This window comes from Podarcis vaucheri (genome assembly GCF_965113315.1).
Source record: "Podarcis vaucheri genome assembly, chromosome: 5".
NCBI classification, from domain to species: Eukaryota; Metazoa; Chordata; class Lepidosauria; order Squamata; family Lacertidae; genus Podarcis; species Podarcis vaucheri.
The window spans coordinates 720,291-747,750 of NC_138763.1; the positions used below are offsets into that span (position 1 = coordinate 720,291).

Genomic DNA, 27,460 nt, shown 5'->3' on the forward strand with positions numbered 1-27,460 from the left:
CTTTGGATGGGATGGATTGTTTCAGGAGGTGGCAGAGGGATGTTTCTAGAGTTGTTTGGCAGGGCAGGAAGCCTCAAGTAAAACTTAAGATATTGACGGATGCCCAAGAAGGAGGTGGACCTGCCCTGCCAGACCTTTAAATTTCGTTGTGAACCATCTGCTTTTTGGCTGGTTGAGAGAATGGTTGCTTCTTGAAAGCACTGAAGTGTTAGACAATGGCAGACGAAGTTGATGGACTATATGGAATTGGTGGAAATGACTGGCAAGATCCGAGACCAGGGAGAAGAGTCGGTGGAAGAAGATTGGAAAAAGTTTAAAGACTATTTATAGAAATACTGTAAAATTAAGGAATGTTAGAAAAATGTTGTAATGAAGTTATATGGCTTTAGTAGAAATGTCATAAGGAATTAAGTATAAATAGATTAATAGAAAATTAAAGGAAAAATAAGGCAAGAATGTATAGGATAATTATAGGATAGAAAACAGAGGAAGATGGAAAGGAATTGCTGAAACAATTAATAGAAGTGGAATACAAAAAGGGAGGTGTGAGGAGGTCGCTGGAAATAAGTGAATGTTTTTAAATTGTTTTTGTTTGTTTTTGCTTTGTTTTGTTAGTCCATGTAGCGTTTTTGTATTGTATTTGTATTGTTTTTTCTCTTTTCTTTTTTGTTTGTAGTGCTGTGTTGGAAATGTTGAAAAAGTAATAAATATCATTATTTTTTTTTTAAAAAATTGTCCAGTAGCACCTTAGAGACCAACTAAGTTTGTTCTGGGTATAAGCCTTTGTGGGCATGTACACTTCCTCATCTGAAGCTTATACAGTCATACCTCATGTTACGTTTGCTTCAGGTTGCGTGTTTTCAGGTTGCGTCCTGTGGCGACCCAGGAGTACCGAAAAGGGTTACTTTTGGGTTTCACCGCTCGTGCATGCGCAGACGTGCAAAATGATGTCACACGCACGCACAGAAGCGGCGAATTGTGACCCACGTGTGCGCAGACGCAGGTTGCATTCTTTTCAGGTTGCGAATGGACTCCGGAACGGATCCCGTTTGCAACCAGAGGTACCACGGTATCCAGAGAACAAACTTAGTTGGTCTCTATGGTGCTACTGGACAATTTTCTTATTATTTTTAGAATATTTAATAGAAATTACACACACACACACACACACACACAGTAATACCTCCGCGAACATCTGCCTCATCTAGCATCCATTCCGGCGAACGTCTGGGGCAAACCCGGAAGTACTGGAACGGGTTACTTCTGGGTTTGCTCCTCATGTATGCACAGAAGCACAAACTGATCCGTGTGTGTGCGCAGATGTGGCACTGTGCACTGCGTCCTTTTCAGCTAGCGGATCCTGGTCGCAAAACAGGTACGACTATGTGTGTGTGTGGATATATATATATACACATATATTTTGTGTGTGTGTGTGTGTGTGTGTGTGTGTGTGTATATATATATATATATATATGCTTTCGTAGATTTTCACGGGTATAGGAATGCAGGTTTTGGTGTCTTCGGGTGTCTTCCCGTGTAAGAGTCGGGGTGTCTGTGCGACGTTTCGACGAGGTCTCACTCGTCATCTTCAGGCTGGTGCTTTCGGCTTCTTGTTACTGGAACAGAGCTCAGCACCCCCCTGCAATCCCTACACAGATCTGGCTGGCACAAGGCACAAAACCATAGCTCGCCCCTATACACGAAGCCAAGCCAGAGCACAACTAAATGCAGCACAGCCATCTTCTCAGAAAAACTCTTCACAAGCTCAAGAGGTCAAGACACGAAAGCTTTAGCAACTAATCTACACTTAATGACCCACCCAGTGATATTCTGAATATCACTCATGAAATCACCCAAGATATCCCTCAAGTAATTAAGGAACAAAAGAAGAAAAGGCACACTAATCTAGGAACTTCCTCTTTGCCCAGAACGTTGGAGGCTATACACCACACCCCTCAACAGTATTTATAGGAACTCAAACACCAGACTCTGCTCTGTTCCAGTAACAAGAAGCCGAAAGCACCAGCCTGAAGATGACGAGTGAGACCTCGTCGAAACGTCGCACAGACACCCCGACTCTTACATGGGAAGACACCCGAAGACACCAAAACCTGCATATATATATATATATATATATATGTTGTTGTTGTTTAGTCGTTTAGTCGTGTCCGCCTCTTCGTGACCCCGGGGCCCAGAGCACGCCAGGCCCTCCTGTCTTCCACTGCCTCCCTCATGCTGGCAGCTTCGAGAACACTGTCCCACCATCTCGCCCTCTGTCGTCCCCTTCTCCTTGGGCCCTCCATCTTTCCCAACATCAGGGTCTTCTCTTTTCATGAGGTGGCCAAAGTCTTGGAGCCTCAGCTTCAGGATCTGTCCTTCCAGGGAGCACTCAGGGCTGATTTCCTTCAGAATGGAGAGGTTGGATCTTCTTGCAGTCCATGGGACTCTCAAGAGTCTCCTCCAGCACCAGAATTCAAAAGCATCCATTCTTCGGCGATCAGCCTTCTTGATGGTCCAGCTCTCACTTCCATACATCACTACTGGGAAAACCATGGCTTTAACTATACGGACCTTTGTTGGCAAGGTGATGTCTCTGCTTTTTTGCTTTTTCATATGATGTCTCATGTCTCGGTATACATACATATCTTTACACACACACACGCATATAGTGGTGAAGGCCCCCTGGCCGTTCAGTCCAGTCGCAGGCGACCCTGGGGCCTGTTCTGCCCCCCCCCTGCGCGGGTCCGACTGGATGCCCCTCCCCCCCGGGTTCCCTTCCGGCTCGGCCATTCCGGGGCGGGCGTTGCCGGGCAACCGCGAGAGGGGCCGCGCGGGCGAGCGGAAGTAGGCGGGGCCTGGCGACGTCGCATCCGGCGCGGCGGGGCTGAGGCGCTTCCGGCGGCCGGGGGCGCAGGCAGGCAGGCAGGCAGGCGGAGAGCTGAGGCGAGGCCCCCCCCCTCCCCGGGCCGGTCCCTCCGTCCGTCGCCGAAGGGGAGCCGGGAGAGGAGGCGGAGGAGGCCCGGCAGGGAGGCGGCGGCGCCTGCGCAGAGGGGACCCGGCCGGCGGCGGCGGGCGTCGCGTGGGAAGCGGCTGACACGTGGAGGCGCCTCGGTCCCCTCCGGGCGGAGGCCGCAGGTGGGTGTCCCGGGGCGGGCGGGGAAGGCCGGGTCTCGGGCGCCGGGTCCCGGCCGGGGTCCGGGGCTTCCCTGTCTCGCACGTGGCCCCCCTCGGGGAGCCGAGCTCGGACGCCGCCGCTCCCTGCCCTCCACCTCCGAGCCCCCGGAGAAGGAGGCGGGGAAGCGGCTTGGCTCTCCGGCGCCCCTCGGGCTTCCCGCTGGGCTCTCGGCCGCCTTTCCCTTTGCCCCACGGGCCCGAGCAGGCGAGGAAATCCAGCCCCAGGCCGGATCGGAAGGTGGCTGCGTGTCCCCGATGATGCCTGGCCTCTCTCCTCAGAGCAGCGGCTGAACGTGGGGTTTTCTTAGGCGACTGCGCAGGGGGCAGGAAAATGAATCAATAAATAGATAGGTAGATGGAGAACCCGGGAGGGATCCCCTCGGAGAGTCTCTCCTGCACAGAGGACTTTCGAGTTCGCCCCGCCCTAGTGGGGCTTTCCCAGAGAGGGCATGGAAGGATATACAACACTGCAGAGCTTAGCTGGCACAGAGCTGCTGCTTTCCCTAGATCTTGCCTTCTTGGGAGCTCAGAGATCTTCCTATGCAGAGTGTGCACAATGAAATCGCAATTAAACTGCCTGATGGTGAGATGTGGGAGCACCAGTGGCTCAAAGTGTCTGGGCAGAGAGCCCAGAGGTGTTGCTGCTGGTCCCCACGAAGGGCCTGCATGGAAGGGGCAACTGGTGGCCCTTCAGACATGGCCAGAGGGCAGCTCCCATCACCCCTGGCTGGGAGTTGGGAATCCAGCCGTACCTCTGAGTGACGTCTTTTTCTCCCCCCCCTTGGCTTCAGGGGGAAGGGTGGTAGGTCAGTGGCAGAGCTCCTCCCTGCTCAAGGTGTGGAGGGTGCCAGGCTCCCCGGTATGGCGTGGGGAGACCCCTGGCTGAAAGTCCAGGCATCCCAGAGGTAGCCGGACCAATATAGAAAGAAGGCTGTTTCCTTCTCTCCTTGTGTTTAGATGGGCAGCTGAGGAACCTAGCAGGTCTCCCCAGAGAGGGTCTTCCACAACCCGGGTGCCGCCAGAGGTTGGCACCACTAATGAAGAGGGCACTTCCAGAACCAGGGTGGGCATCAAAGACTCCAGGAACACTTGTGCCCAGGCTGCGACAACAGGCTTGATCACTGACCTAAAGCAGCCGGTTTGGCACCAGACAACCAGAATTCACTGAGGTCCATCCACAGCAATTCTGTTTCCCCCCGCTGCAGGAGGGGGTCTTACTAGGATCCTTCCTGTGGTTTCAGGAAGTGCCCCTTCCCTTAGGGAGGTTCTGTCTGCTCCCATCACCCACAAGAGCCAAGGGCACCCGTGGCCAGCCTCTCGCCCCAAAGGATTCTGTAGCCAGGCTGCGCAAGAACCTTGTGGTCTTTGTCAACGCGTGTTTGTGGATCACAAAGGGGAAGGGCCCCCGCCTTGCACGTGAAAGGTCCAGGGGTCAGGCCCCAGTGGCAGCATCTCCAGGCAGGGCTGGGAAAAGGCTCCCTGGCTGAAATCCTAGAGAGCAGCTACCAGTCAGTGTAGGCAGTACTGAGTCAGATTGGCAATGTAGCTGCTTGTGTTGATTTGCAAGAGATTTCAGAAGTATAGTGTGTTTATTTTGCTCTTTATGACACCGTGAGCTGCCTCTGGCAGGCCCTGCCCATAAAGGGGGCAGAATAAAGGATTTTCTACATACATAAAACATTTCAGTCAATGGAGGTGCAGTTTGGATAGAATACCAAGATTCCTCGCAGCTTCGCATGTACGCCTTGGGTGGTTGTCTCAGCGCCAGAATAATCAGCCCCAGCCCTCCAAGCAGCCGCTGTGGAAAAAGCTGCTCAGAGAGGCTTTGGAATCTCTTCCTTAACCCTTTCAGGGGCTGGGGGAGAGAGGCTTCAGGCTCTTGGGAATTGTGTTCCTGAGCACACGGCTGGTCTAGGTGGGCTCTTGAGTCCCCACAAGAGAAGCCTCCCTCCCCTGGCTCCCACCCTCCCGCCAGCCTTCTTTGCTTTCTGCCAAGATGCACTTGCAGCAATTAGAGGTGCTTGTTAGGGGCGGCCGCTGGGATCCTGTCCAACGGGATCTGCTGGGAGCTTGCAGATCCTTGCCAAACACCCTGGAGATTTTCCTCATTATGGGAGTTAAGTTTACAAGGAATGGCAAAATGCAGAGGGAGTGATGACACACTGGGAGCAGGGGCATTCCATTGGGCTCTGTGAGAACTTCCTCCCTGTTGCTAAAAGACAGGCTAGTTCTCAGGGTGGGGGTCAAGTTATTAAGTAACTTCTGAAGCCGATCAAAGTTTACTGGATTTCTGTGACTCACAAGTGCTAAGTGCTGCTTGGCCTTGAGTTGAAACTGCCCAGGAATAACCAGGGGTAAAGTGCGGGCTGAGGAACGCGGTGGTGCTATGGTCTAAACCACTGAGCCTCTTGGGCTTGCTGATCAGAAGGTCGGCGGTTTAAATCCCCGCAATTGGGTGAGGTCCCGTTACTCGGTCCTAGCTTCTGCCCACCTAGCAGTTCGAAAGCACATCAAAGTGCAAGTAGATAAATAGGTGCTGGTCCGGTGGGAAGGTGAATGGCAGTTCCGTGCTCTGCTCTGGTTCGCCAGAAGTGGCTTAGTCATGCTGGCCTCGTGACCCGGAGGCTGGCTCCCTCTGCCTATAGAGTGAGATGAATGCTGCAACCCCAAAGTCGTCCGCGACTGGAGCTAACGGTCAGGGGTACCTTTACCTTTAAAGTGCGGGCTGAGTGCAAAAGTTTGGGTTGCCTTCCTGCAGAGCATTCGCAGTGCTGGACCACAAGCAGCGTTCTTTTTAAAAAGGACCAGATTCCTGGAAGAGGAGGGATGTCTGGCTTAGTGTACGTCGTGGATATGATGCCTGCCAGACATTGTTGTGGGCGAAGAGGGCGTGGCAGCACACCTGCATAAGAGCTTCTGGGCGCATCTGCTTGCTGGAGTTGGGTCTGGGGCAGGATGGGCCCCCCGGGTCTGTTGCGCAGGTCGGCAAGGCAAGCGCTGGTGCGCCTGTGGGTCACATGTGGCTAGCAGATGGTGCAGAGGACCCTTCCGTGGCCCCCTGGTGTGTAAGCAGAAGGGGGCATTGTGCTGTAGTTATAATTTGTGTGGGGAAACATGGTGAGGACACCCTGTTAGGTTTTGCTGGCCTGCCGGGGCTGTCGAGTCAACCCTTCAGCAGTAAGCAAAGAGGGTCTCCTTCGCACATGAGCAATTCCATCCTTGGGTGTGTTATTGTGCGGAAAAAGGTCCAGTCAAAATCTGTGTGTGTTTTTTCTCGGTGTGCCCGTCAGAAGTGAGTTAGAAGTGAGCCCTGCCAAGTCCAACGGGGACTTGCTCCCAAGTGTCTGCTGGACTGCAGCCGTAACGCGTGGCCAAGGATCACAGATCTAGGCACCAACAGTTCCTGGGATTGTTACAATCTTTGCTTTCAAATCCAGCTCGGTCAACCACCAAGTGCGGCATGCTTTTCGCAACAGAACATATATTTATGTAAAGAATCCACTTTTTACGAATGTAAATACCATTTTGGTTTGGTGCTTGCTAGATACAATGGTCTTCCTTAAGCCTAAACTCTGAAACAAAAGCCCGCATTATACCAGAAAGCCCAAGATGGGAAGTGATAAAATGGGCATTGAGAGGAGGGCTTTGTTGAACCGATCTGGTATGCCTGCAAGATTTCCAGGTATTCACTGAGCAGTGATGTCATGATTATTGTGCCAGGTTTGTTAGTGGAGTAAAGTGTGAAGCTTTGTTTGCTGTTCAGCAACTGAGCCATTCTAGCAGCAGCAGTAGTAGTTTCTTGGGTGGAGGGTGGGGGGCTTGTCTGTACCAAGGCAAGGCAGAGAGTCAGGAAGTATAAAGTTGGACTGGGGTGGGGGCGGGATGGGGGCTGGAAGCCCAGGCTGGGAGCAGCAGTGGCAGCACCTCCAATTTGGCTAGCTAGACTCCAGCTGGAGGAGTCCAAGGCACTGGGAGGTCACTTGCCCCAGGCATGAGCTGCTTTGCACCTTCTGTCCACAGGAGCCTCTTCAAAGGGCACTGGAATTAATCTTTGTTCACAGGTACAAATAATAACTTTTCAGAGACGTGCTTGGGTGGAAATTCAGTAGTCTCTTTGTATATACTGTATAGGGTCAATATTTGACATTTCAGGCAAAGCAGAAATCCCGAATAGCAGCACCTGGAGGCATCAGTTGGGTGATCTGCTTAAACTGGAAAGGTCCACCACCCTTTCACGAGGCCTCCTGATGACCTGGGCAGATGCCTGCTCAGGTGGCCTCGCGTCTTCCCAGGGGGTTTGTCCCCGTGCCTTCCAGCACTCTGGGTGGAGGTGGAGCCGTTGGTTCCTCCTGGAGCGTTCTTTTCGGAGAAGAACCGCAGGAAGAATAATATCTGTTATTACACAGCGAGATGGACAAAGCCTTTTGGGCCAACAGCTAGCATAGCAGAACGAGGGAGGAGGAGGAGAGAGGCACCAGCCGGGTAAAGGGGGGGATGGCATCCTGCAGCAAGCCCCATGGGGTGTTTCTGAAAGGCCATCTCCCTTGGTGGCACCGCGTCACTTCTGTGAGTGGAGCAATGCTGCGTTGGAGCATGACTTGCACATGGATGAAACTTTTAGTGGTGTTCAGGGAGCTTGGAGCCAAACTGGCTGTTGAAAAGCAGAACCGAAGATCCAGCCCATATTTCAACTCATCCCCAAACGGTTCTAGTTGTTTGGCTGGCTGACTGCAGTAGCAGAAAAGGTGCTTATGGAGTTAATCTGGGCTGGACTCTTGATGCTCTTTCCTCCTCTTGACCAGGCGATGGAGTTGACCACCTGAAAGGGATCTGACCAAGGAGCCAGTGGCTGCTCAAGGAGGATAAGGAGATTGTAGAAAAGCTGCGTCTGTCTTCACAGCAGAAGATAAAGGGCAGCTCCCAGTTGTGAACTTGCTTTTGCAGGAGGGGAGTCTGAGGAACTGAAGCAGGCGGTGGTTCAGGCTAGTGGTGAGCTGGGGAGGACAGGTGTAAAAATTGGGTTTGTGTGTGGGGGGGAGAAGTCTGCTTCTTGTGTTATAATAACCCACTTGGTGTGTCATTCAGTGAAGCTGAATGTGGGGAGGATTCAAAAGAACGGACTCATTCATGCACAGGACCTGCAAGATCACTTAGATCACCTGGGGAGAGTCTGCTTGCAGTACTGCACCCCACGAAATGTCACATGGTGGTGACCCCAAAAGGGGCATTTTGTGCTATCGCCCATTTTCCTTTCTCTTCCTCTTCAAGTGCCTTGTAGAGACAGCTGTTTCCCCCCAGGCCCTGTTCTAATCTGTAGGAATTCCCTGAATTCCTGTTTCTCTGTGCTTTTGCACAACTTCTTTACTGGTGTTGTGTTGTCTTTTTGTTTTATTGGTGATGCTTCCGACTTTGAAGCTGTATACCCCTTAGAGACACAAAGCCATTAGAAATGTTTTAAGTAAATAAATATAGCATGTAGCTGAACTACCAAGAAGTGTGATGGTGTACACTAACGTTAAAGCGGCTTTCGCAGAAGTTTAGACAAGTTCATGAAGGAGGAGGAAGAGGCTATCCAGGACTGCCAGTTATGACGACTCCACCTGACCCCCTACGCCAGAGCCGCTTTCTGGGGAGTGTGAGCAGGATGGAGCTGTTGTTCAGATGTGTGTCCTTGCTGTGGCCTTGGCTTCTGGCTGGTTGTGGTGGGAGATGGAGCGCTGGACCAGTTGGGCTTCCTTGCGCCTGACTCTTCTTTCTTAATGTGCTTGTATCACGTCCCTCTTTATGTGACTCCCCCCCCCCGTAACAGTGAGGTCTAGAAAGATTGCGAATTCTAGAGATATTGCAGATGGAGACCCTGGAATCCTCGCGGCTCTCTTCTTTCTCTTGAAAGTCACGAGTCCAGGCCCTTGGTTCAAGTTCCTTGCCGCCGTTGACTCTTGGGCTCTTCCAGGAGGGTTGGTTCTCCAGCACGGACCGTGCGGGGCCTTCATATTTATTCCACAGAGCAAATGATAACAGACAGTCGGGCTGACTTCATCTGCAAAGTGCTGGCGCCCGTTTCACCATTTTTGCGTCTTGCATTGTGTGTTTACTCCGGTTCCGAGCACAAAGCTGCCCATTGTGTGAGCGAGGAAGGGTTTGGTCGGCTGCATAATATCCTCAATGCTTTTGGCGATGGAGATAACATCGGGGCGAATGTGCCTTGTGCCGGGGCCGGGGGCTTGGCCCCTCGCGGGCCGTTAGGGCACTTTGAATAGAGGGGGCTGCGCCGTCCGTCTGGGGGCCGCAGACACGTCCTCCACCCCAGCCCCAGACCGCCTCGCAATTGTTGTGGGGGATGTTTTCCTTTTTCCTTTTCCCAAATAACCCTCCAGGGCGAGGGGTGCCAAAAGCGCTCTTGATAAGGCAGCCGAAGCTGCCCTCTGGATGCTTTCCTATTTAAGGGTTGAGACAAAATAGTTCATTGGCGGGGCTTCCCTTGTAGATAGGGGGCTGTCTGTTAAGAAGGGCTCCACACAAGCCCCACTGATAAAAGCAGCGGCTGCTCCAGTGAGGCCAGTCCTGTCTCCTCTGGCTGCTGGTCCAGCGAGGCGCAGCCTGCCTGCCTCTGGCCCATCTTCTCCCTGGCAGGTGCTGCCCGGATGCTGCCGCCCAAGAGAGGAAGGGCCCTGCTGGTGGCAAGAGAGGCAGCCAGGTGTGTCTTGTGTCTTCTAGACCTGGAAGCAGTGGGGGTGGCCATGTGCTCTTGCTTCACCCTGAGGGTCTCATGAGGTTTCTCCCACCTTGTTGTGCAAAGGGCCTGGCTGTTGGCTAACAGCAGCTCCTAGGTTGCTGAGGTCCAAGAGATGGTGGGATTGTCTTCGTTTTTGGGGGTGGACTGTTTTCTTCCAGAGCTCAGGCCTTTCAAGTTCACAATTTCAAAGGTTGGTGCACTATTTAAGAATACTCAGCGGTGAAGCCCTGTTGTTTATGAGGCAAGTATAACGTTATTTCAGGAGGGGATTGAAGTATTATTAATTTCCAAGTATTTTCTCTCCTTTCTCTACCAGATGGTGATGATGATGATGATGATTTTTAGCTTTCTCGTTGCTTTCTCACTTGTCCTCTGCTGGGAGCTTGTCGGTTCTCTTTCTTTTGAGTGGATCTGGGGAAATGGCATTCCGTGTTACGGGACAAAGCAGGGCTGGCAACAAGTCACTGTCTTATGGAATTCCCCTCTTCCCTGTGCCAGCCGGTGAACTGCGCCCTCCTTCATTCCATTCCTTCTTTTCTGTTTCCCATCCGACAGTCAGCCAGAAATCTGTTGCTCAGCCTTCTTGGGCCGCTTTGGGGGCATTCTTTTGTCCTTCTGCAAACCTTGGGGTTCTCCTACACCCACTGGCGCCTCTTGCCATTCTAGATTCATAAGGCTCAATTGGCACTTATGCCGGAGGAGGACATTGTTCTGTTGGCCTCGTGTGGCCTGAGGTGGGAGCCTCTGTCTGTTTTTTAGTGCGTTGTCTTTCCTTTTCCGGTTCTCCCCTTTTAAGGGTCAGGTGAACTCATATTCTTCGTTCTCTGTTCCGTTAATGCTCTTGTCAGCCTTTGCAAACAGCTGTGCTGGCTGCGACTGATGGAACTGCAGCCCAGAGCATCTCTGGCTGGGGGCACCAGGCGGGGGAAGGCTGCTTGGGGAATTCTCCGTCCTCCATGCAGTGGAGCTGCTGCTTTCTGGCTGGCTTTAGGGGTGACCTCCACAGGGTGCAGAATGAGGCCAGGAGTGCTGCTGCTCCCTGTCATTTGTGTGGTTGCAGCACCGGTGGCTGTTGCTCTCCTGGAGCGGCTGGCATCCGTGAGAGATGGGGGCTCCTCTTGGGCTCACAATGTCCCTTTGCTCCAAAAGCCTTTCCTCCTCTTTCTCCTAGCCAGTGTTAGAAATGAGCCAGGTGCCAGGCACGTCTACTGACTGGCGCGGGACCACTTGCTGTGCCCAAGTGGAGGTCTCTGGATGCCTGGTTGGCAACTGGGGAAGGCCAACAGTCACTGAGAAATTTCCCTCGAAGCTTTGGAATGGTTGTCTTCTGGACTGCTTGGCTTGATGTCTTCATGTGCTCTAAGCCGCTTTGAGACTTCTTCTTTAAAATAGAAAGTGCTATTGAAATGAAATGAATAACAATAACAACTCCATCATTCCACTGTGGTGACTGCAACCTGGGTTTAAGGTCATTGGGGATTAGGTTATATATCTGAGTTTCTAGCCCCGCTGCCCGGTCCCGTGGCCTCCCCTCGACCGTGCTGGAAAAGGAGCAGCCGAGCTGTGGCCGGGTGCAGAATAGCTGGTGGGTGAACCCTTGGCAGCCGGGAGGGAGGGCGTCTGGTTGGGAGTTTGTGCCCCTCTGGAGGCCTTGCTCTCATTCTCTTGAAGAACTTCTGAGGGTGGGGATGTTCAAAGAGCTGTGGGCAACTTGGGAACGGAAGCGGAGATGTTCTCCTGCCAGCCCCATGAGCAGTTTTGCCTCTGTGAGTCCTGCAGATGTACTCAGTGAGGTTTGCCCAGGAAGGCATCGCTGGGCACGCAAAGATACCCAGGGATGGAATGGGTTGATTCTGGTGCCCTTCTCTGAGCTGGCTGCAAACTTTGATGTTGCTCTTGATTCTTGAGGCATCTGAAGCCTTTGATTTACAGAGTGAAGAGAGGGACATTTGCCTTGGCTGGGGAGCGTTTGAGCCCAAAGGGCGGCAACTCACGCATCCTGTGCAAAAAAACCCTTTCATAAATTTAGGGCAGTCAGCAATATTTATAGAGCTATTTCATCTGGTGGGGAGAGAGGACCGTGTGACCCTTTGATTCCAGTGCAAATGCCTGGTTACGAGATGACTTCACTCTCAAAAGGCAAAACCCATGTTGACTATAGAACATAGTACATTTTATAACATCACCTGCAAAGAAACTCTTCACTGTTTTGAAGCTAACAGTTAAACTCTGGAGGCTTCCTTCAAGGGGACGGCACCTTGGGCCACTTGAAAACACTCAGCCATAGGTAAGTAAGCACAGGAAGTCAGCTATTTCCCATGGAGGCATTTTTTACCGTTTGGATCAGCTTGTGGACGCTGTGCCAGGTTTCATTCTGAAAACTCTTGTCTTTCGCAGGAGAGGAAGTTGTAGCCTAAAATGAAGGTATGGGTGGCCTTAGGCCTGTCCAGCATTTTGTACATATTCTGAGCTTGGTTTTGTGGTGTTGCAGAAAGTGGTCACCCCAGGGATTTCTGCGCACCGATGGTGGCTGGTCTGATATATTTGTAAGATAGAAATTCAGCATGCATTGCGGAAAAACTGTATGAAAGCAACTCTCTCTCTCTCTCTCTCTCTCTCTCTCTCTCTCTCTCTCCCCCCTGCAGCTCCAAGTATATGTGGAGCCCAGCTGAGCTCTTGAGATGTTTCCAGAGGGAGGAGTGAGAACAGGGATTTGGCTGAGTGTCTCTTAGGGCAGTCTCAAGTTCTTAATAACTTTATTATTTATAAAGCACCTGAGATTAGGAGGTCTATACAAGAAATTAGAATACAGCAGCCCCTGCCTGCAGGTTCCTCATTCCCCTCTGTCTGGGAGCAGCGTTCTGTTCTTCTGGAAGTGTTGTGCTGCTTAGCGTTAGCTGGTTAGTGATGGGGGTGCATAGTTAAACTCTGGAATTCACTCCCCCAGGACCACCATCTCAGGGGGCTGGAAAAATGTTTTGGCAAATGCATGGAGGATAAGGCTGGCTGAGGCTTCCAGGCCCGGGGGCTGTGCTCTGGCTCCCTAGTCAGGGGCAGAGGACTCTTGTGCTCAGTCCTGCTTGCAGGTTTCGCGCACGGTTGGAGCAGGATGCTGGCCTAGGTGGCCACGGGCTTGATCCAGCCCCAGGGCTCTTGGGATGCTCTTGCGAAGATTGCTCATGCAGTGGGGATGCAGAGCTGTGCAACGTTTATGGACAGACGTGAAAATAATTCAAGAGGTTATAGGAAATGTTTGCCACAGGTGGAAAGATTAACTGAGGTGTCGATGGGGAATTTGCTATGCGAGCTGGAATCCACGGTGACAAGAAACCGGAAAAGTCCTGTGAAACCCTCAGCTGAAGAACTCATGCATTAAAATGTGGAGAGTCAGGGTTCTGCTGCGTTAGCAGGGTGGTCAAGGCATGTGTGGGTCTAGAAGGAACATACTGGCCACTCTTGTGTAACAGCTCTGGGGGGTTGGAGAGGAGGAGAGTTTGAGCTGCTTTGCCTTGTTGGAAACAGCGCTGGCTAATATTTCACCTCTTGGTATATCTATAGATAGATAGATAGATACATAGATAGATAGATAAAGATGTATAGATATAGATATATTTGAAGAAATGCTCATAAGTATCATGAGCAAAGCATTACAAGAACACACAGAATTCAAGGTGTGCTTAGAGTTTCACTCTCAAATTCTGCTGCATCTGTTCTGTTGGGATCTAGCTATAACCCTCCAGTTCTCCTGCCATAGTTTTTCTTCTGGGTCGGGGCTGCAGTTGGCAGCTGACACTTAAGCAGACTTGTGCACAGAGCTTTCCGCAGTGTGTCACACAAGCGCTCCTCCAGGGTTTGGAAAGGGGTTAGTTTAACCTCTGGTTTGCTTGTAAAACTGAATTACCATGTCGTGAAATGATTCATGTCTGAGAAGTTTGGGAAGCTGTGCTTGTGTTCGGTGTGCGCCCTTTGGTCTGGGGGAAGTCCTTGGAGAAAGTGTCGGCAGTGGCTGCAGGCTCCGCAAATCTTGGTGATATGTTTCATAAAGGCTTCTTTTTCCCTTTCTTTCTCAGCGCAGGTCCGCTGGTGCCTGATCCCGTCACGCTGAACATGGAGAATGAGGAAAAGCTGGTCAACAAAGGCGAGGAAGATGAGATGGTAATTGGCTTTATGGTTTAGTTGCTTCCTTTTTAAACAGGGAGCAGAGCCTTTCCATGCTCTCTGGAGTCCTCCTTGTGAGGCTTCTCTGTCTGCAAGCCCAGGACCTCTGAGGATAGAAGGGCTTTTCTTCCTTGACTGAGAAGATGCACAGAAGACTGGCTGCCAAGCTGTGGTGTAGTGCTTAAGAGCAGGGGACTCGTAATCTGGTGAACCCGGTTCGCGTCTCCGCTCCTCCACCTGCAGCTGCTGGGTGACCTTGGGCCAGTCACACTTCTCTGAAGTCTCTCAGCCCCACTCACCTCACAGAGGGTTTGTTGTGGGGGAGGGAGGAAGGGAAAGGAGAATGTGAGCCGCTTTGAGACTCCTTAAGGGGAGTGAAAGGCGGGATATCAAATCCAAACTCTTCTTCTCCTGGTTCTCGTCCCCACAGGCTGCCCTTGAGGGTCTGGGGCATGGCGCCCGCAGGGTCCCACCCCCTGCCCCTCCCTCCACGGAAAGAAGCCTCTTTTCACCATAGACAACTTTAGCCTGCTTTTGGCATGTGTGGTTTTGGGGGCGGGTGGGGTTATTGGCTGATGGGGGGGGGAAGGTTGTAGCACGTGTGTGTTTGTGCCCATAACAGTTTCCCTGATTTGCAAATGTGCCCACAGACCCCACAGGGTTGCTGACCCCTGGTGTGGGGTCTTTGCAGCAGCTTTGCCCACGCAGAAGTACTTCCCCTGCCTCCTTCCTTTCCTGAAGGAGAGTGGCTTTGGTGTTGGGATCTGAAGGATGTGGCCAAGCAGGGAGGGAGGCGATGACAAGGCCAGGGAGGGAACCCAGTCAGATGGCAGCGTATAAGTAACATGGTGGTGGTGTTGTGAGCAGGTGAGAAAAGATGCCTTGAGTGTGGCTGACCAGGAAAGGGATGGCAATGTCAATCCCGGCTGCGGCAGCTGCGGGAAAGGCAGATTCCATCTCCTGGATCTTTAGGGAAAGGGGCTGGAAATCAGCTTGCCAATGTCATAATGCCGTTTTCCGCATCTGTGGTGCGCCCCCCCCCTTGGAGTGCCATTCAGTGCGCCTCAAAAAAGGAAACCGTAGAGCAGGAAGAGCTTTTGAGCAGGGCAGCTGAGAGGGGCTGGAGCAGCCGCTCTAGGAGGAAGCTTACGGCACGTTGGGCTTTGGGGTGTTGAAAGAAGGAAGGGGGGCCTGGCACAAGTTTATAAAATGAAGCCTGGTATGGAGAAAGTGGGCACGGGGATTCCCAGGCCGCCTTCTGGTCGGTATTGAGGGTTTGCTTTCTCAGGACTGCCCCACCTTTCCCACCCCCTCTGTTGCTGTCGGAGCTCACAGAGCCTCCCTGCAGCTGCTCCGGACAGAGTTCTGGCCCCGATTTCTTTCCATCTTCCTGTGGGCTCCCGCTGCTTCTGTTTCCTCTGCCGTGTGACGGTGGAAAGAAGCCTCTGGCCGCCCTCCAAGTACCTGCCTGCTTGCCCCCCTTCCCTGCCACTCCCCCCCCCGCCCTCCGCTCTTCCAGACAGTAAAATTCTGCCCAAGTTGAAGAGAGGAGGGTCAGATTCATTTGCGTCATCATCTAGTGTGTTTCATTTCAGCTGGGCCTGATCCAGAGGTTTCACGTGGGCTCCTCTTCTGAGGCTCAAGGTGGCCAGGCCAAGACAGCCCCCTCTGTTCTGCCATCCATCTCGGCCCCTTGCGGTGTGGGGGGGTCTGGAAGCTGCTCAGGGCCTCCTCACTGGCTTCCAGTATCCTTACATTTTCTGGCGGTGGAGAGCAAACCAGAGATGTGGAATTTAATCACAGAATTGCAGAGTTGGAAGGGAACCCCAGGGGTTATCTAATCCAGCCCCTGGCAGTTACGCCCTGTGCCTTTACTGCATGTGTCTCATGCGCAGAAGTGTTTCACTGGCCTGGTGTCCCAGCCCAACCGTCTTCTGACAGTCTGCCCATCTGTGGGTTTCTGGGGTTGAGCGCACAAGCTGGAGCTTGCGAGTGAGTAGGTGGGTGCTTAGAAACACAGCTGGTGGAGAAATCTTGAGGGCCTTTTGCCCCAGGGAATCGGCAGCACTTGAGCACAAAACCAAACTCCCTTCTCTTGCCAGAAGCGATTTTTCCGAAATGTTCTCAGTTGCCCCCAGTAACTCTGCTTTGGAACTCAGGCGTAGGCTGGAGAAAACTCACTAGGGACAAGTTCCTGGTCACATTTTGCATTTGATTTTATCCTTGGCTGTTTTTCTGCCCTCCTCTCGCCCTGGGTGTTTTTCCCCCTGTCACTTGGTCAGCAGCCGGACAGGGTGACATGTGTGGCTTCTTGGCCTGCTCTCCAGTGGCCAGCAAGAGTCTGATAGGACCTGCAGCTCTTGCAGCAGATGGTGTCTGTGTGTCTCGCAGTTGCCCTTTCTCCTTGGCATAGATAGGTGGCTGCTCCTGGGCTCCTGCCGTGAAGCGAGCGACCTCCAGGAACCCCCTGGTCCTGCCACAGGGAGGGAGAGCAGAGCAGAGCAGAGGCGTCCTGAGGCTGTTCTGCCCACGCTGCCAGCTGTGCCTTGGTCTGATTGGTTCCCCTTCTTCCTTGCAGAAGATCTACGGCTACACGTTTTGCCGGTGGAAGATGGTCCTGGTGGCTGTGGGGGTGCTGTGCACGGGTGGCTTCCTCCTCCTCCTCCTCTACTGGATGCCTCAGTGGCGGGTGAAGGCGACGTGCAGGAGGACTTCCCTCCGAGGCAGCAAAGTGGTTCTGCTGCGGACAACAGTGAGTGCCGCCCTCTTTGGCAAGGGAGATCCCCAGGGAGGCGGGGAGGACCAGGCTGGCCGTGGTCTCTGGGCAGGACAGGCTTCTCCCACAAAGCTTTCTTTGCATGGTAGGAGGAGTGTCTGATCCAGGGGGCCATCGCCCTGGCTGAAAAACTGGCAGGAACTATTTAATTCTTGTGGAAGCTTCCGAGGGGTCAAGCGGGCTTGCTCTTCAAAGGAGTGTTTTGAGCAGCCGCTCTCAAAGCCTGGACCTTCAGTAGCCCCGAGGACCCTGGGCTTTGGACTTCACATGTGATCTGTGCAGAGATCTCCTCAGCTTAGGGACTGGCCACCACCCAGAAATGACCAGTTGCATGTCTGTCCAACTTTGTGCAGTTCTGCAGTCTGGCCAAGCGGTGCCTTCGCGGGCCGTATTCACAGCCTGGAGCTGTTACCTCTTTGTAGAGAAGTGCCGGGTGTTGTAGAAACACAAAGTGGCCTGTTAGCCCTCCTTGCAGGCTCAAGAGGAGAGGGGAAAGGGGCAGACTTTGCTGGGAGAGATGGGAAGAAAGCAGAAAGTAAATTCTATGCAGAAGCCTGCTAGAGGTGCTAAAAGGCATCTCATCATTAAATCTCATAAAATCACAGAAATGTAGAGGGGACAGCAAAGGCTGCGCATGCGCAGAATGTCCCTCTGCCTTCTGCATGTGTTTGGGTCCCTACAAGGTGTGGAGGAAGCTGGAAGCAAGAGTCCCTGTGTCTGTATCATAGGGTCTGGGTGAACTCTCAGTGCCTGAGGACAGTCATCTCCTGAAAGTTCCTCCCCCTTTGCTTATCCCAGTGGTGTCATCCTGCGCCCCCCTTGAGAGGTGTAGTCTGCCCCCCACTTCTGGGCTGGGGCTCCCTTTACACACCTGCTCAGAGTCATGTATAGTTCAGCACCTGCTTCGCAGTTATCAAATTGCCAGCGATGTTTGTCAGATCATCCAAAGGCGCAGACTTTTGTTCTGAAAGCTCTTTCTCTCTCTCTCTCTCTTTTAAAGGATGAATTCCAGACATGGTTTTGTGCAAAGGTTCGCATTGTGCTTTCTTTGGGGCCCAATCTGTTGCAGACTCCAAAATATGCATCGGAGAAGATGACAAATGGCTGCAGTGGTCATTTGGACATCAACCTGGCTGAAGAGGGCGAAAATGATTTGAACAGACGTTCCCAGGCTCACCTACAGGAGGTAGGAAAGTTGTGGGATCGTCCTCTGCGTGGCAGCCTCCAATGGACAGCGTTTATCCGTGTGCCTTTGCCTCCGCCTGGGGGTTACTTGGGAATGGCTGCTGTGCACAAAGGCAGCTTGGGGGGAGGTGTTGAGGCTCTGGTGCGTGAGCAGACCGTGAAGAGGCCTCACCCTTCCCCTCCTCTCAGCTGCTCCACCATTCGGGGCTCTGGTTGGAATGCCAGCATGCTGCAAGGGGTAGCAATGAGCCGGTGCCCCAGGCAGGTTTGTGGCCACAGGAGTGTGAGGACCTCTGGTTTGAGAGCCAATGCAGTGGGCATAATTAGATTATTAAGCAATAAAAGGGGCAGTGTGGGGCAGCTGGGACTGCACACATTTTTTTCATTTGACTTTCAAAACGATCAGCAGCTCAGTTTGCTTTTATGAACAGTTGCTGTCAAGTCACACATTCTGATGGCCTCCTTGTATTTATGCGTCTTCCAGATCCGTTATTTCACCCACCACAGTGTGAAGTATTTCTGGAATGACGCCATGCAGAACTTCAGCTCCATAAAGTAAGGGCCACTGGCTGTTTTTCATGCCTCTTTGCCGAAAGGACTTTGGCTGGTGACTCCTGTTTGTGTGTGTGTGCACGCGCTCACGCTCTGTTGATATTCTTCCTTTCCTTTAGGGGTCTGGATGACTCCACTTCCTGTTCGGCAATCCATAATGAACACAGCGCAGGGCTGACCAAGGGGATGCGAGATTACAGGTACACTCAAACAGAAAAGTTGTGTGTGGTGTGTGTGTGTGTGTGTGTGTGTGTGTGTGTGTGTACAGGAGCCTCTCAGGCAGCTGTTCCTTGAAAATTGAGCAGTTACTCTCAGTAGTGGTTTTGTGTATGGCGGCGCACTGTGTAGTGGTTAAGAGCGGTGGACTCGTAATCTGGGGAACCAGGTTCGCTTCCCTGCTCCTCCACATGCAGCTGCTGAGTGACCTTGGGCCAGTCACACTTCTCTGAAGTCTCTCAGCCCCACTCACCTCACAGAGTGTTTATTGTTGGGGAGGAAGGGAAAGGAGAATATTAGCCACTTTGAGACTCCTGAAGGGGAGTGATAAATCAGGATATCAAATCTAAACTCCTCCTCTTCTTCTTTGAAGTGCAAAAGGGGTGTGTATGTGGAATCTGCAATTAAATCTCTTCCCCCACCCCCGATGCAAGGCCTGCCTTGCCTTGAGCCCCTGGGCCTGGGGGCCTCTCTGCCTGCCCTTCAGGTGGGGCTGGGGGAGCCATTCTGGGTCGCTGGGTTTTGCAAAACACCAAGCTGCCTTCTCACCATTCTCCCTCCCAGCTGCTGCCGCTGCTGCTCCCTTCTTAGTAATTTATAGATTGCTGTTCATGTAAGCAAGCAAAACACTTTTAAAAAAATATTATTTTATTTATTTGGCTTCTGTTTTTCATACAGAAAATTATTCTACGGAGTAAATGAAATTGCCGTGAAAGTGCCTTCCGTTTTTAAACTTTTGATTAAGGAGGTAAGAATTGCATGTGTCTTTGTTTGCGAGAGAGAAGGAGAAGGGGGCTCCCACCTGCTGCTCTGTGGGATCTGGACTGGGGATTAACTGTGCATGAAAGGGTTAAAGGCTATGGAGGGGAAACCTGCCTGGATTCCCCCTCTGGTTCTGGAGACCTGCAAGTGCAGCTCTAGGTTTCACCAGATAGGTTGGAGCAGTTGTGGCAGTTTGTCTTCTTGGGGGGGGGGGTCTGTCTGTTTCTGTGCTTTACGTGGCCCTTTCCTTCTCAACTGGCAAGTGTCACGTCCGCTCTGCGTGAGCTGCAAGCCTCTTAAGGAAAGCCAAGCAGACAGCAAGGCTGTTCTCTTGCCCAGGCCTGACATCATGCCAGGGCATTCAAGTGGCAGGTGGTTGTGTGCTGCAGTCGCCAGGCCTTGATGCCACGGAAGACCCAGGGCAGCTGGTGGGGATGGGCAGCGTTGAAGTGGCACCACTTGACTGAGGTGGAAACTCTCTTGGAGAGATAGGAACCAGCAGGTGGTGCCAGGGTGCTTGGCCCCTTGCCTAGACCACTCCTGTGCCCCCTCTGTGGCTTGTGGGGCCCACTTCCCCACCTTCCACTCCTCAGTCAAGGATCGGCTCCCCGTTGGGGACACATTTGAAGGGTAGCCAGAGCTCCGCTTGCACAGCGACGCTTCTCCTCCTCCTCCTGTCCGTGCGTGGCCCCCAAATCTGCTCCAGAGGAACCCTCAGCCCCCTGGAGCAGATTTTGACGGGGCTGCAGGGGAGTCGAGGGGGAAGTTCCATTGCACAAGCGGAACAGCCGTGTTGAACGCAGCCTTTCGATCTTTGCATGTGCGCAGAGGTGTGTGTGAAAGTCAGAGCCAGTCAAATTAGCCTGAACCTCAAAAGAGGGTGTTCCTCTTCCAACTTCCTTCTTCGGTTCTACGTGCTTTTCAAAGGAGAAGCACCACCTGATTGCCAAGGGGAGAGCAAGGGGGCGCAGAGGCTTCTCGGGTGAAGTCTTCAAGGGCACCATTTGTGCCCACTGAGCTGGCCAGCCCTGCCAGGAGAGGAGGGGAGCTCTGAATCCTTGCCATGTGCTCTTCTGGCACACTCTTCACTCCCCTCCCACGCAGACCAGGATGGGTCTGAATTCTAAAAATGTATGTAATAGGAGGCCATGAAATTCTTGACCTTCGGCACCAGAGAGAGGAGGGCGGCTCCTTCATGCAAAAGGCATAATCCGTTGCTTTGTTTTGTTCTCTCTCTCCCTCCCCAGGTCCTCAATCCTTTTTACATTTTCCAGCTGTTCAGTGTGATCTTGTGGAGCACAGATGAATATTATTACTATGCAGCAGCCATTGTGATAATGTCTCTGATCTCTGTTGTTAGCTCACTGTATACCATCCGGAAGGTGAGTTCCAGGGCTGTTTTTGAGTGCCTGCCCGCCTGCTTACCTGTGGCAGGTGAGCTGCTGCCTCGGTACTCCCCTGGGGCTGGCATCCCAGCGGCAAACTTCCGCTTCCGTGGCCTGTTAAGGTTTGCTGCTCTTGAGTGCAACTTGACCCCCAACAGGTGGGGTTGTAGTCGGATGTTGACTCTTCTCCTTCCCAGCTGAGGGTGCGGCTCTGCAAACGCTTTGCAGCCTGCAGAGCTGAACCGGCGTAGCTTGAAATCTCCTCACGTGTTGTGACAGCTGCACATGGCGACTAGCGGAGGGTGGGAGGGAGGCAGTCAAAAGGGCAGCCAGATCTTCTGAAAGATGTGTGACTCTGGTGGTGCAAAGTGTGGTCTGGGGCGGAGGAGGCCTTGCCCAGTTCTGCCCAGCCCTCTCAGAGGGTGGCATCCAGGAAACTAGATCCGTCAGTGCAAGGATATAGGTGGGTGCTGTGGAACGTTCCCCAACTCCTTTCCTGGTGTACCCCCCCCCCATTATGCCTGCCCCAGTGCTGCTCTGGGAGGTTTGGGGAGGAAGAGGAGAGGGAGGAGACGTTCCATGGGGCAGGCAGAAGCCTTTGCACTGATGGAGCTGTTTGTTGGGGGGCGCCTAGAGTCCTTAGGGCGGCAGCAGTTGGGAGGAGAGAAGATTCAGAACTAGATTCCAGCACACAAAAATGGTGAGGATACCCATGTTGGCCCTAAGAAAAATGTCAAAATCCATAGCCGGGCAATACGTCTGTTAGGGCAACCGAAATAGGGTGGGAGCTTTTGAGGTCCCAGAATGGAGCAGGGGGGAGGAGGAGGCAAGTGCCACTCGATGGCACCCCGGGCCCTGCAAGCCACTCTGTGACGTTTGGATTGGCCTAATGCTGGCAATGCTCTGGCGAGTGTGTGGCAGAGGCGAGGGGGCTGGAGACTGAGCCAGCGACTCCTGGGGTTCAGGGCAGGGGGCAGTGCTGACCGGCGGGGGTTCAGGAGGCAGGACCACTCAGAGATGGAGGAAGAGGCTGAACAGGTGGGGGGGGGGACCACTGCTTCAGGGGAAGGGGCATTGGCCCCTTCCAGAACAGGCTGGCCTCCTGCGACTTGCTCGGCATTTCTGCCAGCCACAAATCTCTCTCTTTCCCGGATAGGCCTCCTGTTTCTTTCTGCTGCTGCTGCTAGCAGGCTGCTTTCTTGCTCCGGGGCTCCACTTCCTCCACGGTGCTTATGGGGTGGGGGGCAGTGATGCAGCTGGGAGTCACTGGCCCACCCCCTTGGTGCCCCTTGTGCTACTGACTAACGCCCCCCCTTCTCTCCCCAGCAATACATGATGCTTCATGACTTGGTAGCTGCTCACAGCGTCATCCGGGTGTCGGTCAGCAGAGCAAACCAAGGTAGGTCGGGGGGGGGGGACCGTGGGAAAGTGGATCTGCCGCCTTCCTTGTGGGGAGGGGGGCTTCCTTGGAGGGAGGGGCAAGTTCTCTCCGGACATCTCTCCCAGGGGACTGTCCTGGCTGGGCCCAGGGGTGGGTGGGGTCTGGCCATAGTGGGCCCTCCAGGAAGCACCAGTGCAGTCCAACAGACTGCAGACCCATTTCTCCCTGTATAGGGAAGTTTTTAATGTGTGATATTTTACTGTGGTTTTACCATTTTTTGGAAGCGGCTCAGAGCGGCTGGGGCAACCCAGTAAGGTGGGCGGCAAGTAAATAAATAAGACTACAATCAGCTAGGTTTTACTTGCCGGTAATGCATTGAAATGAATAAGCAGGACTAAGTTAGGTCTGCTAATAGCAGGAGCTCTATTCCGAGTAAGACTTCCTTGCTCACCAGCTGAGGTCTCCAGGGAGAGGCTCTGCAGTGTCCCCTCCTGCAAAGGTGTTTTCAGTCTGCAGCCAACCTCCAACCATCCTTTCAGACTACAGTCTCTCTCTTGCATGGGCCCATGGGCCCCTCTCTCTGTCTCTCTGTCTCTGTCTCTCCTGCCCCTTCTCCTAGCTGGGGTGTGCCTTGTACTCCAACCTTGGATAGCGCTCCCTGTCCCAATCCCTGAGGGATCTCCCGTGGGCCAGGGGTCGCTCTCCTAGCAAGTAGCTCCCTTGGAGAGAGAGCAGCCAGCCAGCCACCCTGGGCCCCTGGCTGAGCAGAAGAGCAGCCCGAGCAGCTGCCGGGCCAGGATCTCACCCTTTGCTTCTCCCCGGCCTCCAGGCGTGGAGGAGATCCTTTCCACGGAGCTGGTGCCTGGGGACGTCATTGTGGTCCCTCTGAACGGGATGATCATGCCTTGCGACGCGGTGCTGCTCAGCGGGACCTGCATCGTGAACGAGAGCATGCTGACAGGTAACGGGGAGGGCCCGTCGGGGCCCCGATCCGCAGCTGGGACCTGGGTGGTGCTGCTGGGGCTTGGGATCTCCGCCCTGTCAGCTGTGCCCTCGTCTCGTTGAAGGCGAAAGCGTTCCCGTCACAAAGACCAACCTGCCGAACCCGACGGAGGAGCCCAAGGGGGGCCTGGCGGACGAGGTGTACAGTCCCGAGGGGCACCGGAGGCACACCTTGTTCTGCGGCACGACCGTCATCCAGACCCGCTTCTACACCGGGGAGCTGGTCAAAGCCATCGTGGTCAGGACAGGTGAGGCAGAGCCTTCTGCACAGGCAGCAAGTGTGTGTGTGTGTGTGGGGATTTCTCTCTCTCTCTTGCTAAGCTGTGGTGGCTCATGACAAGTTGCAGCATCCAACCTAGTCTGGTGCTGGCAGCGTTGTGCAGTGCTGAGGCTGAGGCGTCCCTCTGGCCTCCTCCCTCCTGCCCCTCCAGTGCTGCCATCAAGGAGTCTGCGCAAACACCAAAAGCAGCCTTTTATTGGCCCGTGAGCTCAGGGTTGCCTGCCCTGAACGTAGGAAGGTGTTGCTGGATCAGGCCCACAGTGGCCCATCGAGTCCTGCGGCCTGTTCCCACAGTGGCAAACCAGCAAGCAAGGCCTGTCGCCTCCTGCAACCAGTGGGCAGGAGCATCGCTGCCTCCGACCATTGTGTCTGGCAGCCACCCCTAGCCCCCTCCTCCATGGAAGCTTCAGACTTGGAGGGCTCTTCCAGCCCTACCTGCAGATGCTCTTCCGGATCAAATCTGGGACCTTTTGCAGGCAGAGCAGGGGCGCTGAGCTGTGGCCTTGGGCCTGATCTCTCCGGAGGGCGCTTGTTTTCTCCCTCCCTCGCCTCCTCACCCGAAGGGCTCACCTTTGGTTTTTTTAAAAAAATAATATTTATTGAGATTTTACAAACATTAAAAAGTTTCAAAATTTAGACTTAACAAATAAGAACAAAGAATAACCTTAAAAAAGAAAAAAAGGACTACAAAAGTACAAAAACAGAACACATGAAAAATACAAAATAGAAAACAGTTAACAAAAAGAAAAAAAAGAAAAGAAAAAAGATCAATAATTTCATATCTTATACTTCATTTACTAGTTTCCTGACCTCCTCACACCTCCCTTTTTGTATTCCAGTTCAGATATTTAATTCAGCAAATCCTTACCCTCTGTCATTTATCTTTACTCAATATCTTAACCTATTATAACCATGTGTTTATAACCATTGTCAATCCATATTTACATATTCTTGATAATCTTTTTACCAATACCACTTATTTTCCACCCGACATCATTTTAACATTCCTTAATTTTACAGTATTTCTGCAAGTAGTCTTTAAATTTCTTCCAGTCTTCTTCCACCAACTCTTCTCCCTGGTCACGGATTCTGCCGGTCATTTCCGAAGGGCTCACCTTTGGAAGATCCGCATGTCTCCATTGATGAAGCCCTTTCTCCTCCGTTGTAGCTCTGAGTGACTTGCTTGTCCTCGAAGGTGGGCTTTTGCTGCTGCTGTAGCAGGGGCTTCTGCTGCCTGGCCAGCCTGCCTCGAGACAGTCATAAAAAAATGCTGCCTTGGCTTCTAGCTGCAGGGACTTGTAGGTTTGTGCTTCTGATCCCGTCTTTGAAAGCCTCCTTGCTTCATCCTAGGCTTCAGCACTTCTAAAGGGCAGCTGGTCCGCTCCATCCTGTATCCAAAGCCAACGGATTTCAAGCTCTACCGAGATGCCTACATGTTCCTGCTCTGCCTGGTGGGAGTGGCAGGGGTCGGCTTCCTCTACACCATCGTCATCAGCATTCTCCACAAGGTAGGAGGAGTCCCACCCCTTTCGTCTCCTTGCAGATCCATCACTGGCTGGGGGGGGCGGTTGCTTCAGCCCCCTCCTCCTTCACGGTCTCTAGGCAGAGCCGCATCTGGGCAAACGCCAAGCGAAGCTGTCTGGGGGCGTGGCTTGTTCCTTCCCCTTGCCCAGCCACAGATGCAACACACCTGCCGGCCGCGTGGTTTTCTTGACCAAATCCGGAAAGCTCTCTGAGGAAATGGCCGACTGACATAGTTCCCAGTTGGTTGTGTTCAGCATAGATTGTCAGTTATTAGTTTTGCTAGGGCTTCTTTTTGAAATACGGTGGTACCTTGGTTCCTGAACAGAAACAAATCAGCTCCCAAAGGCTGCAAACCCAGAGGTGTTCTGGTTTGTGAACGTTTTTTGGAAGCTGAATGTCTGATGCAGCTTCCGCTTGAGTGCACGAAGCTCCTGCAGCCAATCGGAAGCCACGCCTTGGTTTTTGAATGGTTTCAGGAGTCGAACGGACTCCTGGAATGGATTAAGTTCTAGAACCAATGTTCCACTGTACCAGAAAGCAGTGCTACAGCCCCTGGCCCTCGGGTGCCTCCGGTGTGCGCAATGCTTGTTGCAAAACCTGCATCTCAGGAGTATGGAAAATGGCCTTCTCCCAGGTTTGCATAGCTGCCTGTCTGCTCCGGCAGACGGTGCTTCCACAGGACCTCTGGCAGAGACATGCCAGCAGCTGCCTGGTTCTGGTACATTCCACGCTTAAAGGAACGCTCCCCATCCCAGCTCCCAGTTCCCCTTGTTCCCCTGGCACAAGGTCTTGTCTGGGTGAAACGGTGCTGCTAGGTCAGCTGGCTGCAGGAGTCCAAAGGCAACGCAAAAGCATTTCTCGGAAATGCCTCTGGCGAAAGACGTGGGTGCTTCCCATAGCACCTGCTGCAGGAATCTCTCAGCGCAAGCCTTTGAAGGGCTGGCTGAACTGGACCCAGCCTGGCCTCTGGGCAGCCAGCGGTGAGTCACCCTCTCTTTCATGGGTAGGCAAACTAAGGCCTGGGGGCTGGATCTGGCCCAATTGCCTTCTAAATCCGGCCCACGGATGGTCCAGGAATCAGTGTGTTTTTACATGCGTAGAATGTGTCCTTTTATTTAAAATGCGTCTCTGGGTTATTTGTGGGGTGTAGGAATTCGTTCTCCCCCCCCCCAAATATAGTCTGGCCCCCCCACAAGGTCTGAGGGACAGTGGACCGGCCCCCTCTGCTGGCCCCTGCTCTCCCTCATCTTCCTCCTCTCCTCCCGCAGGTCTCGGCCGACATCATCATCATCGAGTCTCTGGACATCATCACCATCACGGTGCCGCCGGCTCTTCCTGCCGCCATGACGGCGGGGATCGTTTACGCCCAACGGCGGCTGAGGAAGATTGGCATCTTCTGCATCAGCCCTCAGAGGATCAACATTTGCGGCCAGCTGAACCTCGTGTGCTTCGACAAGGTTGAGATCATTTGCCATTTTCCCTTGAGACATTCTGAGCTGAGTTCAGGATGAGGCTTCTGAGATCCTCCTGCCACAGACATCAAGGGGGGGCTTGTGATGCTCAGTTGTGCGGAATGACGCAGACGGGTGCGTTGTCCTGAGCCGAGGCCATGCCCAGGAAGGGGCAAAAGTTGGACCCTGGCGTTTTCTCCTTGCTTAGTTCCCCTCAGGAAGGTTCTGTGCAGGAGATCCATTCAGTAAGATCCCTGCAAAGAAGCGAGTCACAGAGAGAGCGCACTTGTGTTGGGCGGGGATTAGAAGGCTTTCTCCAGCTTCGTTGCCCGACAGATGTGGAAATCTTTTAATAAGCATCAGGAGAGGGTTGATAACTTTTTGGGAAGCTTGTGCAGAAAGTAGCCAGGGAATTCTGACGTCACCCAGTGCAGAATTCCTTAGTGCCTGTCTTTGGCCAGTGCCCAGATTCCCTCACAGCCTGCAGATGCCTGGTTTTGCTGAGGTGGGTGTTCTGTGAAGCTGCTGGGGGGTGGAAAAGGCTCTTGCCGTGCCCAGCTGGAGTGGGAGGAAGGAAGGAGAAGTTGCTGGTCTCTGGTGGAGAGGCCCTGCAGGCCTGTGACTTCCTCTGGGGTGGCTGCTGTAGGCGACTGGAGGGGAGGAGCCAATAAGAGCCTGAATAGCTATTGCATGTAGAATGGCAGCGTGGGAAGGGACCCCGAGGGCCATCTAGACTGACCCTCTGCAGCGCAAGCGCTCCTTCCCCACTGCATCCGCGTGAGCTTGCCTCTGGGGGGGTTGCCACGTATGCAGTCACTCAGAAACAGCCCTCCCCTTTCCGTGGGGCCTGCAGGTGTTTGGCGTTCTCCTTTTCCCTT

General features: G+C 53.2%; 1 protein-coding gene across 6 annotated transcripts in view; it reads left to right on the forward strand.

Moving 5' to 3' along the window:
- The first annotated feature begins 3,008 nt into the window (after positions 1 to 3,008).
- Positions 3,009 to 27,460, forward strand: part of ATP13A3 (ATPase 13A3) — a 47,784-nt gene continuing 23,332 nt past the window's right edge. For 2 of the 6 annotated variants that reach the window (XM_082223888.1, XM_082223892.1), the window contains exons 1-13: positions 9,804 to 9,871; positions 13,981 to 14,065; positions 16,647 to 16,820; positions 17,845 to 18,030; positions 18,514 to 18,584; positions 18,701 to 18,781; positions 19,476 to 19,545; positions 20,807 to 20,941; positions 22,271 to 22,343; positions 23,155 to 23,286; positions 23,393 to 23,575; positions 24,958 to 25,115; positions 26,400 to 26,588. In XM_082223888.1, coding sequence (XP_082080014.1) covers positions 9,819 to 9,871; positions 13,981 to 14,065; positions 16,647 to 16,820; positions 17,845 to 18,030; positions 18,514 to 18,584; positions 18,701 to 18,781; positions 19,476 to 19,545; positions 20,807 to 20,941; positions 22,271 to 22,343; positions 23,155 to 23,286; positions 23,393 to 23,575; positions 24,958 to 25,115; positions 26,400 to 26,588 — 1,590 coding nt within the window. In that variant the 5' untranslated portion in view covers positions 9,804 to 9,818. Of the gene's footprint in view, positions 3,136 to 6,189; positions 6,240 to 9,803; positions 9,872 to 13,980; positions 14,066 to 16,646; positions 16,821 to 17,844; positions 18,031 to 18,513; positions 18,585 to 18,700; positions 18,782 to 19,475; positions 19,546 to 20,806; positions 20,942 to 22,270; positions 22,344 to 23,154; positions 23,287 to 23,392; positions 23,576 to 24,957; positions 25,116 to 26,399; positions 26,589 to 27,460 lie in introns of those variants that run through there. The other 4 variants (XM_082223893.1, XM_082223890.1, XM_082223891.1 and 1 more) reach the window with 4 other exon arrangements.